Source organism: Nycticebus coucang, chromosome 5 (assembly GCF_027406575.1).
Source record: "Nycticebus coucang isolate mNycCou1 chromosome 5, mNycCou1.pri, whole genome shotgun sequence".
Taxonomy (NCBI): domain Eukaryota; kingdom Metazoa; phylum Chordata; class Mammalia; order Primates; family Lorisidae; genus Nycticebus; species Nycticebus coucang.
Window position 1 is genome coordinate 33,661,368 of NC_069784.1, and position 12,337 is coordinate 33,673,704.

Sequence of the window (12,337 nt, forward strand, 5' to 3'; positions counted from 1 at the left end):
TAGCCGGGCGTTGTGGCGGGCACCTGTAGTCCCAGCTACTTGGGAGGCTGAGGCAAGAGAATTGCTTAAGCCCAAGAGTTTGAGGTTGCTGTGAGTTGTGATGCCAGGGGTGACAAAGTGAGACTCTGTCTCGATAAATAAATAAATCACAAGGTAACTGTATAGTAAGCTTCAACCTCAAAAAATAAGAATTAACATGAACAAATTTCCTTGTAAGCTATAATTTAAATTTAGAAACCCAACAATTTTTTGTTTTAATTTTTGTCATTCGAAGTAAAAAGTTTTCAAAACCAAATTTCACATGTGTGTAATTGTTTTAAAATGAGTAACCTGAAGTTTATTTAGCTTTGTATAAACTAGACCTTCATCATGACCCTCTTTTCCATATTTTGCAGCAATTTCAGGAACTAATACACATGGACGGAGTGTTTCCTCCTAGTGACCCTTCTCCATCAACCTTCAGGAATAATTTTAATTGGTTGATACTTGCATATTGGACTGTGAATTTATTATAAGAGTAGGCATTGATTTCAAAATACTCACAGTAAGCATTCGTATTAGGAAAGGATAAGAGCTTTTTTAAAAAAATCATGTGTGACAGGTTTTGAGTTTTCGTGTGTGTGAATGGTTTATGGGATTTGTTGCTGTTGTTCTGGATAAGATAAAAATGTTCCAGGCATGGGAGTCATCATTCCCTCAAGCACATTGACTGGAGGTCATCACTCAGTTTTCATTTTAACTCGTTGTCCATATCCAATTTCAGTAATAAATCCTCCTGCCTCCTCAGTGTTGGTTACATCTGCTCGGTCCTTCAGTTTCCCACTGCCCTGGTCACTGGCTCACTCTAAAATCTTGACATTGGTCCATGAACTTTCATGACCGTCTGTTCTCCCCTGTCCCTGTTATATGTTACACACTCATGATGATTTCTTTTCCTAAACTTGATCTTTTTACTCTACTTGTTCTATTAACTTTAAATCATCATATAACTACAACCTGCCCTTTTAGAGGCACAGAAATCACAGGACGTGTTATACAGGTGTCCATAAAGTTGGTGCGCCATTTTATGGACACACTATATTTTTGATTTAGCTTTACATTGTGTAAAATAGCAAGGACTTAAATTAAAAAAAAAAAATATTCCTAAAACAAGATGTCTTTAGATTCCAGAGGTCTGGTTAAATGGATTGTATTGTTCAGAATTTGTTGAAGATTCTATGCCCACATAAGAACTTTTATCTTACTCAGCTGTGGTTCTTACTAATCCTACCGCCATTCACAACTTAATGAAAGAGACAGTCAATTACAGTCCAATGTACATTCTAAAATAGAAGTCAAAATGAGCACTGAGGAGAAGAAAGTTTACTAATAAATTAAATAAAGGCCAATTGTCTAAAGATAACTTCATGGAGATTTAACATTGAAGCCCTATCTCCATGGATGAGTACGATTTTTGTCAAGTAGAGAAAGAAAAAATGGGGTTTCCTGGAAGAATAAAAAAATGTATAAAGTATACTCTTGTCAAAATGGAAAATACCATGGTGGTTTGAGAAGCAAGAAGACATGTGATGCTGTGAAGTGAGTAAAGGAGATGCCTGAAAGATGCAAGATAGGTTACAGGAATTGGGATCAAATGGTAAAGACAACTTATCAGCCAGTAAAAGAAGTTTGGTTTCTGAGGATAATCTGGAGACATAAGAGCGTAGAAGCAGGAGAACGGCACAGTTAAGAATGTTCATTCGACTAAGCTAGGGCAAAACTGCAAACGGTGACAAAATGAAGTCAAAGAGCTAAGTTCAGACATTAGGCAAGAAGAGAGAGAGAAAGGAAGAGTCTGAACGAAGGTGACGGTGGTGGAGATGAGGAGAAGAGGAAAAATTAGTGAAACAGGGCCGTGCCTTTGGCTCAAGGAGCAGGGTGCTGGCCCCATATATCGGGGTTTGGGGGTTCAAACCTGGCCCCGGCCAAAACTGAAAAAAAAAGTGTATGGACAAATTAGTGAAACTCTTGGAGGTGGAATTAACCTATGTTATTTTGTGAGAGGAAATGTAGAGGGGCTTTAAGGCAACTTTAAGCTTTCTAGGCTGGTGAACTAAGACAGGGAGAGGCCACGAAATACGGCAGTTGGGCTGTTACAGTGAACTTCCAGCTGAATTTATACAAAAAAATAAATAATGTATTTCTTTGAGGGATTGATATTTATCTCATGAAAAGGTGAGGTAAAAATCTCGTATTGACTCATTTACCAATTATTTCATAATGTGGATTGACTAAAGCAATCTGGATAACATAAAATGGATGTATGTATTTGATGCTTATGGGATTCTTCTTATATCATTGACAAATCAAGTCTCATGAGCACTTAGAATCAAACAAATGAACTATGTTTTATAAGAAATGATGACGGATTATAATATATAAGAAATCAAATCTTCTTTTACGACTCATTTAAAAAATGAAAGAGACGGAGTTTCTACTACTCATCATTATGACTTATTTATAGCAACTTTTACCTCCTGACAGCAGCAGAAGCAAATATTTCCAATCATCCAAGCCCTTCTATCTCCGCACTCATTAGTGCATGCAATTAGTAGAAACCAGGCATTGACTGATTTGACTGACATGTGTTTATTTTCTTCCCCACACGGAATCACAGCGTGAGAGTAATGAAGGAAGAGCTGTAATTTGCAACCCTGGATGGCACGGCTGTTTATTATCATCATACTTACTACTGGGCCTGGTGGGCCCTGGGGACCTTCCCCTCCTTTCAGTCCAGGTGCACCCTAAAAAAGTGAAAAGATAAAGAGAATGCGTATTGGTGTGAATTTAAAAAATAAATAAGTAGGAAGAGATGTTTGATAAAACGAGAATGTCTAGAAGGGTTTTTAGGCATAAATATACATATATACATATATAATGATAATGAAATGCATGGGTTTACATATATCCTCTCATTCCTCTTTAGCTACGCTCTGAGAAAAAGGCTTCTAATGAGCAATTTCACTTACATGCTATCTGTGTGAGTGTGTACAGGCACACATATACGCTGATCATACCTGAGCTCCAGGAAGACCTCTTTCACCTGGGAAACCCCGTAGTCCTGCAGGTCCATCCTTCCCTGAGATACCTTGAGGACCTGGGTCACCCTGAAGAGGATAACATACCTCCATCAATAAAGAGCAATTTCTACAAACAAAACTGCTATCATCTCTAACCTTCTATAAGTAAAAGACGGGAATATTTTACAGAATGCCATGTACATTAAAATGAACTGATCAACACTTAAGAGTAGATATAAATCGACGACTTTGTGACCAATGGTCCTAATGGGTCTTACACTATTGTTCTTAATGTCTTCAAGTATAATAAATTCACCCTAAATACTATCCCAACAGATCTTTCTGAATATGCATTTAATATTATATCAAAAATGCAGAGAATCTATGACCAGTGGTGAGAAGGATAGCAAGAAGTAAATGGAAGTTTAGACCCCCCAAAATCTTCTGGAGCTTGTTGTACCTTGGCACCTTCTTTTCCTGCAGCACCAGGAAGACCTTGCTCCCCAGGAGGGCCAGGAGGGCCAGGGTGCCCACGTTCACCTATGGGGCCAGTCTCACCAGTTGGTCCCTAAATTAGATAAGCAATAACAGATTAGATCACAATGAACTCAAAATAAATATTACTCCCTTTCAAAAAAGTTTGTCACTCTCATTTATTGTCCTAATGCCCTACAAAACACTTTAAATAAAGCACTGAGGGTAACCTATCTGGTGGGAGTCTAAAGAGATTACATGTGACCTTTGTCAGAATCTGAGCATACAAGGGAAATATGTAAAGTCCAAAGAGACGTTTTGATGTGTACTACCAGAATTACTGCAGAGGAAGGTCAGTCCAAGTACTTTAAAACTGTGGTTTTTTTAACCATCGTTTCATCCCATCCCTTCTTTTTATATCAGGCGTGTCAAATCAGCTAGGGGGTAAAGAGGCCTATGAGACACGTTGGTAGGTATTCAATGAATCAACTGCTTGGAAATTAGCCCAGGTCCCTGAGAACCCAAACAACCAAAGTGGTTCTCCTTGGAATTTCCAGGGACTCAAAACCTCTCAACTGCTAATCTATATTCACTGGACAGAGTCTAAGGAATAGGGCAAGGGGATCCTGCAGGCGTGAGTCTGGGCTGGCAATCACTCCTGGCCAAAGGCTATAACAAATAACCAGCTGGTTTAAATTGCAGCAAATGCCAAAGTGAAAAATGGCAGGTCATTTACGTGTCCCCTGAGTGGTGCTGTTTTGTGGTGCTGGAGTGTAAGAAGCTTTCAAGTATAAATAGAGAAGGGTGATTGGTTGCTCTCTATCTGCACTTAGAATAAAGCAAAATGATGGATTTAAGTCAAAGATATGTGAAAGAAAAATATCCAGATGCTAAGGTTATAAAACAGTGGAATGTGTTACTAAAGTTGCTCGTGAAATATTATTCTCTCTTACTTTTCTAAAAGAGCAACATATTCTTATTTTTAATCTCTGAAAAAGAACACATCGCCCCAACTTTGGATATACATTTCTAAGTTTAAATTCCTTTAATTACATTTTGATGAAAATCCTTACCTTACCACTAACGTGCAAGCATTTTTCCATAAAGAAATTTTTTTCCTTAAATCTGTGAACGTCAGAATTTCAACAGAAAGAACTATAAAATTAATCCTAACTGGGCGATAGCTATCACCACTGAGACAAAAGTGAGCAGACATCCCCGTAACTATGCACAGGAAAGGTTGAATACCAAGTTCTGCCATCCACACTGTTCCCATTAAATCCTTTATCCTAATATGAAACACAGTTTCATTTAAAACAGGCAGTTGGATTTTCTTTCTTAAAGAGGCCAATAAAAACTTAACTCAGCGAAGATGCACACTCTGTATAACAACTAACTTTCATACCTTAAAGTAGGGGAGCAAAAAAGAACATAGGTCTCAGAAGTTTCAGATGTCATGTTAGGCAGAGGAACATTTTCAAAAGACATGAGTTTTTGAAATAGTTAAGTCCCATGATGTTTACATTTTAAACAGACACTAACTCCACTTCTATTGTCGGATATTACATGTAATAGGGATAATTCTTCCAATTAAAATAGTTATGAAATTGTTTTAAATAGAAAAATAAAAGTATTTTTGGATGAAGCTTTCTAATTATTAAAGGAATATATACGTAATTTTTAAATTAAAATTAATAAGCAGTTTGAAAGAGGCTTTCATTCTTATGCACATGCTGTTTCAATGACAAAGAACAAACATTTAAGATTTCTCTTGACTCAGCATTAAGCTCTGGAAATAAAATGATCGACCAATCCAAGAATTCTTCATTTTTGCTTCTGTTGTAGATATTGCTAAAGTGATGCAGTTTTTTATTTCTTGAGTGTGTGTGTGTGAGAGAGAAACTATTTTGAGAACTATTTATAGGCTGAGAAAAGACTATTTAAAGCAGGCAAATAGTTAAAACACTTATTCAACTGCTCTTGCTAAAATTTTTTATTAGTGGGGAAAAATTCCACTTAATTAGACAAAATGTGTCCCTTTCATTCATTATGCTTTGCCAGAGAATAAAAGCACTATTTTCTATCACCATAAATTGTCCTTATTATTTAATACCATAATTCAGGATATTGTATCGACTTTTGAGGCTCTTCTACCTATCTTGAAAGAGATAGATTTTTTTCCATTCTCTCACATGTACTCAAAGATAGCCAACTAATATCTTACCCTTGATAAAATTTATTACTAAGACAAAAATTTTAGGAAACATGTAATATGTTACAAATATCAAATTTTTAGAATTTTCTGATATTCAGAACTTTGTATTTCTACTATATTATACTTCTAAATCTAATGTATACTAAAAAATCTGAAGCCATTTTATATACAGTACCTTAAAATTCTGCAAAATGGTGATGACCAATCTATTATAAAGAACTTTCTTTTTTTTAATTTGTAGGTGGTGCTACGGTTAGGTTTTGGTGTTAAATTCAGTGTGAAGTTTTTGATTTTTTTCATTAATTATTTTATTAATACAGACAATTGAAAAGTTGTTTTGGTTAAGTAATAGTTTGCTGAATTTCATTTGAAATAGGCAAGCTGCATATATTTAAATGCGATTTGATATAAAAATACATCATTTGAGTCATAATAAGATGGGCAGATTTTACACTAGGTTAATTAAATAAAAATATAAACTAAAAAAGAAAAATTCTTACTAGGGAAATAAAGTAAAAGAATATACCTGTGGCCCAACGACTCCTCCTGGCCCAGGAGGTATATATTTAAATGCGATTTGATATAAAAATACATCATTTGAGTCATAATAAGATGGGCAGATTTTACACTAGGTTAATTAAATAAAAATATAAACTAAAAAAGAAAAATTCTTACTAGGGAAATAAAGTAAAAGAATATACCTGTGGCCCAACGACTCCTCCTGGCCCAGGAGGTCCAGTCTTGCCTTGAAATCCCTAAGGAAGAAAAATGTAATCTATAAAATCCTTACATAGCACAAAGCATAAATTAAAATTCTATGAAATGTTTGAAAAGTTAAAAGGAAATCATCTTTTGGCTAAAAATACTTTTATTATCAAATGCTTAAAAATGAGCTAATCTATTCCATTTCTCTTTAAAATTCAAAATTTGCCATCTTCATTATTTCAGATTATAGTATAATAATTAATTTCAATAAAATTCAAAGAAATAAGATAATAGGATAAAGCTGGAGCAAAAGTGTGCTAAGCCCTTTCCACCAAGTCAAACAACATAGAATTTTAACCTAGCAATGTTATGGATGAAGTAAATGATGATTTAGACATTCTTTGAAACACTCATTCTCCATATAGAGATAAATTCACAATATCTTATATTAATGCATTTTTGTCTACTACATTGTAATCGCCTAAGAAAACAAGATACAAAAATCTACTTAGAATGTTTTGCATGATTGTCCCCCTTGCAAATAATATAGTCATTAAAATTTAACCTAGTTGATGTGAGCAAAATGTACTTACTAAATCAAGCTGTGGTGCATATATTCTGGTATCTGTATTTCTCTAGGCTTGTTGTTATTCGTTCTGATAACTGTATTGTGATAGGCATTTTTTTTGTTTGTTTATATGAGTTAAGTTGCATTTAAGTGTTGGAGAAGTATATAAAAAATGCTAAAAGAAAAATCTTCTAAAGAACTGAATCAAAGCAAATGGCATTTGCAAAAGTTTTATTCACTATAATATCTAATCAGACTGGAAATAATAAAGTTAGAAAGAAAAAGGTTGGAACTAGTAGTTTCACATTTGTATCAAAACCTTCCAAGGTGGTGCCTGTGCCTCAAAGGAGTAGGGCGCCGGTTCCATATACCGAAGGTGGCGGGTTCAAACCCAGCCCCGGCCAAAAACTGCAAAAAAACCTTTCAGATATTATGCAATTAATTACAATAAAAAATTTTAAGTAGATAAAAGAATTTGTATTTGTAATTACTGTAGGTGCTGTTATGGAGAAAGAAAACAGATTTATCCTATTTCAAAAATCCATTAATTCTTAAGACCATCAGGGTCTACTTGAGCTATAATTACAACAGCAAAACGGATCAATTCTGGGAGAAATATCGGATGATTCATTTAGCATTTTACAAACAAAATCGTTTGCTTTATCTTCAGTTTTCTGCAATTGGTTGGTGGAAATCTGTAATAAGATTTACATACACACACATCTACACACATACATGTGTATAATGAAGACGTGTGTCCCTGGATTTATCTCAATAATCTCCTTGACCACAATTGCTGTGACTATCATGATGAACCCTCCAAACTATTTCAAAACTCTGATGTTGCTGAGCCCTAAACTCATCTCAGTAGGTGCCTAGTGGGGCTTTCCAGGTGTCTATCCTGCTCTCCTTTCAACACTCTCAATATAGAGCTCGTTGAGTGTATCGTCTCTTTTCTTTTCCTTTCCATGTTCTCTCCTTTTCTTTTCTTTCTTTCTTTTTTTTTTTTCTTTTTGAGACAAAGCCTCAAGCTATCACCCTGGGTAGAGTGCTGTGGCATCACAGCTCACAGCAACCTCAAACTCCTGGGCTTAAGCAATTCTGTTGCCTCAGCCTCCTGAGTAGCCGGGACTACAGTCACCTGCCACAACGCCCGGCTATGTCGTTGTTGTTGTTGTTGTTGTCGTCGTCGTCGTCACTGTTCGGCAGGCCCAGGCTGGATTCAAACCCGTCAGCTCTGGTGTATGTGGCTGGCACCTTAGCCGCTTGAACTACAAGCGCCATCTAGTTCTCTCCTTTCTTAATGGAGTGCTTCAGATCCCAGGCTTTTCTTCAGCGCTCAGGCATAATCACTAATTTAATTCTAGCATGTCATTTGAGAAACTCTCTCAAATACAGCATCTTCTCTTTTATCTGAGTGCTCTGTATTATTCAAACTATAATCACCTCTTTCTTTCACTGTTGCAGGGTTTTTAAAATCAGGTTCACTGTGTGTGGACAGCACATCAGTCAGAATCACCATCTCACAAAAGCAGATCCAATCAACGTATTGTTAACATACATCATGCAATATCGGTGATAAAGGTCTATGCATCTGGGCCCAGTCTGGCCCTTTAATAACATTTTGCTTTGAAAATGTGTCCTAAATTCCAGTCATATGCTCTTCTGACTTTTCTCTGGAAAGCCACACATCACAAATTTGCATGACCACTTTCCTCTGACTGGATTACCCTCCTCCCTATTTTTGATCACTAAATTTAATGTGAAGGTGTAAATGCAATTCTGAACTTCAAATATTATGACTCATAAATATTTTTGTCTTAATAAACATGAGACTAGGAATGGCAGACACAAAAATTATTATAATAATAATTAATCATTAAGACTAAATGATTACAAATCAATGCTTAATTGAGAAAAACTTATGGAAAATTTACAACCCAGATTTGCAGTCCTGTATCCTAAGGGAAAACAGGAAATCGTGGCTGCTAGTCCATTTGTGGGGGTGAAAAATATGAAAAATCTGGAAGAGAGCATTGCCATAGATCTGCTCATTCAAAACCTTCAGAGTGTCTGCAAGTATCCAACAATTCCAACTCTAGGAATCTTACATACAAACTATACACAGAGAAATCTTTACCATTCAGAGTGGTGTGTGATTGTTCAATATTATCATGTAAGATAACATTTGCCATTAATTTTAGAATAACTTAAGTCAATTCATGTTTTGTAAAGTCACTGAAAACAAATTAATTTGATATATTTCTTGGTAGTTCAAAATATCTGCTTAAAGACCCAACAAAAAATTTATTCTGATTATATTTCAGGAACTAAACTAATTTTAAGATCCATAGACAAATTAGATTTTTTTTGATACAGTAGAAACTATTTCTAAAACTTTTTAGAAACAACCCAAATCAGTGTAACATGTCAGAATTAACCTCAAGGATACATTCAAAATTTAAGAATTTCTGGAGACAAATACAATAAAAGAATTTCTTCAATGAAATAAGTTAACCACATACAGTAAAGAATACTCAACTCTGGAATCTGACTCTTACACCATGTAATTTTTTGACTCTGAGTCGGCACAGAACAGGTGAGGAAGTTCAGTTGTAGACCGTAGAGTGATTCACTATTTTCTTAAAAGTGAATGTGAAATTAGGAATGCAGTTTTTCATAAATATTTCTAGCCTCCATCAATGATAAACTCCTAGATGGGTACATCCATTCCAGAAGCATTAGCTAATATGCTGTTTTCTCCTTTGTCTAAATTTCACTGTTACATATAAAATGAATATATTGAATAGGAGAAGTTTTTTATTAAATCAAATACAAGAGATTTCATAACTGCAATTCTTGATGTATCTCTCCCTGAAATGACATTTTGGAAATATTTAAAAGTAATTCTCAGAAAGTGATACATTAAAAATGATTGGCTGCAAGATTTGAAGGAGAATGCAAATATGAGTATGGATTCTCCTTCAGAGAATTTATTTTTGCTTCTCATATAGATGTCATTCTCAAGAGGAAGTCCAAACAATTTTTTATTTAGTCTTTGTAAATCATATCTTGAATTTGCTTTTGAATCTAGGCATTTGAAGGTTCCCATCTGGCTAAAAGGAAGAAGTTGTTAAACTAAAAATTGTTCCTTGATGACACTTGATAACCACCCAATTATTGTCTTGCTACTGACGGATTGTTATAGCAGAAAATTCATAATGCTTTCAGATTTGTTATCATGCTCTGCTATGCAACTTCAAATTTGTCTTCAGTCTCACTGAATTCCTTAACAGGATTTTGAACCACATAGTCAAAGGTAGTCTGTGTTGTGGTTTCCTTAAGAAATCTGGATAAAATTAATCAACAGAGAGAACCAAGAATTGATTCCAGGGACATATGGCAGCCCATGATGATTTCTGATTATAATAACAAGTCATCAGAGTAGCCAGATGCATGATTTTGTAACAAACAGCAGCAAAGTAAATAAACAAATCCACCAGAATTCTTAAGCCACAGCTGAGGCTGCCCGTTTCCCCTCTGCCCAAATTGTTATACACATGATAAGTTGTTTCATCAATTTACTTAATGTTATATCCCCCTATAGTTTGCAAACAAAATTAAATTACATGTGTTATTTATATTTTCCTCCCTGACATAAAAAGATGCTTTTGAAAAAGTTCCAGACCAATTTGCCTATGGTTCCAAGATCAGCAAATATTTCATCCTTTAGTTACAGACAGAAGACTGTTGAATGTGTTGTATACGTGGCTTATTGTAATCCGTTTCATTTAGAGAATGGAGGGGTTATGGGTTTGAGGGAAACGGACTGTAAACAGAATTCAGTGAAAGGGCCAAGGTAACGATCTTGTAGAGGCATCCAAAATATAATGGTGTCTTCTCCATCAACTCACTCCCTGAAGTGCTGCTATTGACAGCAACGACAATTGTATCCTATTTCTTCAAGTACATTCATTAAGGTACAAACATGGGTCTATTTATGTATTTATTATATATATATATTTAAAAGTTTCAATGCATTGCCCTGTTCTTCCATTCCATAGTTCTTTCATTGCCCTGAACCTGGTAACTGAATAATAAAGTAGCTTTCTGTGAACCAATGAGGTGCTAGAGATGGAAAATTTCAATGAGGTTAACTGGGTAACTTACTGTCTCTCCACGTTGCCCTGGGTGTCCTGGCAGTCCATCCTTCCCCGGTGGTCCCTGAAATCACAAATATTAAATACCACACATGTCATAAATATTCCTTGAATCATTTCATCATCTCAATGTACTATAGTCAACAAGTTTCTTTTCATATTTTTATTACATATTATCCTTTAATATCCTGTTGATTTTAAATGGCGGCATATGCACATATTTCTTTAATATAATTTTGTAATTATAACTGAGACCAAGAAAAAATTGTATCACTCTATTCTGAACATTTTAAAATTTAAATTAATTTATTTTGCTGAATTTATCTTTTGTAAAAGCACATTTGCGTAGGTTTGCATTTTTATTTTTGCAAAAATCTTAGTTCTTTTGTAGTTAACGAATATTTTCCCTCTTGGTGATCTGTCCGTAATTCAGTTTCCTGCGTCTCAAACTTGGATTACAGAGGAAGGTGGTGACCTCTAGTGGTGATCTGGGATTCTAACTCACAAGAATACAAAATAAATAACTCAAAGAATGTCATTTTACTTCTCAAATTGCTTCAAATAAAAGAAAAAAAATACATTATGCTCTAATGTTGACATATCGGGACCTATTTTTCCCAATAGTTTTTGTTACATATACTTTGGGAATCATAATGTTTATTAAGTACTGGAGAGAAAATCTACTCTGCTATTCACTTTTTTGTAAAGGACGCTTTGTCATGTCTGGAGTAATAAATAAAGCAATTAACTAAGTACTTAAAGTAAACAACTCTGTAAGGGTCTTATATTTTAAATACTTAAGGAGAAATAGATTGCTTCTTTAGTATGCTTTATGGATTAACATTCTATTAAGAAACCATCAGGTGTCAAGTTCAAATTTCAAAACATGGTTAATCAGTCTAGACAGAAATATTCCCACCCTTCTGGATAAATGACAAGAAGTGATCATTTTAATAAAGACATTTCTAGTAACAACAGACATACCTCTCACTATATATGTTAACTATTAAAATAAGTCTATTTTCAAACATCTATTTTGATATATGTTAATATAAAGCTAGTTTGAACGAAAGACTGTTTCAGAACAGTATGATTTTCAGATACAGCTTTCTTCAAAGGAAGACTTTTTCTAGGTTACTAGCTCGTTTAGGAGAAA

At 34.8% G+C, this 12,337-nt stretch overlaps 1 protein-coding gene across 3 annotated transcripts in view; it reads right to left on the reverse strand.

Annotated features, from left to right (window-relative positions):
- Positions 1-12,337, reverse strand: part of COL11A1 (collagen type XI alpha 1 chain) — a 209,532-nt gene that overhangs the window by 73,214 nt on the left and 123,981 nt on the right. For all 3 annotated transcript variants that reach the window (XM_053591954.1, XM_053591955.1, XM_053591953.1), the window contains 5 exons: positions 11,192-11,245; positions 6,450-6,503; positions 3,520-3,627; positions 3,057-3,146; positions 2,730-2,783 (listed from right to left, as the gene is read on the reverse strand). In XM_053591954.1, the coding sequence (XP_053447929.1) occupies positions 2,730-2,783; positions 3,057-3,146; positions 3,520-3,627; positions 6,450-6,503; positions 11,192-11,245 (360 nt within the window). The remainder of the gene's footprint in view (positions 1-2,729; positions 2,784-3,056; positions 3,147-3,519; positions 3,628-6,449; positions 6,504-11,191; positions 11,246-12,337) is intronic.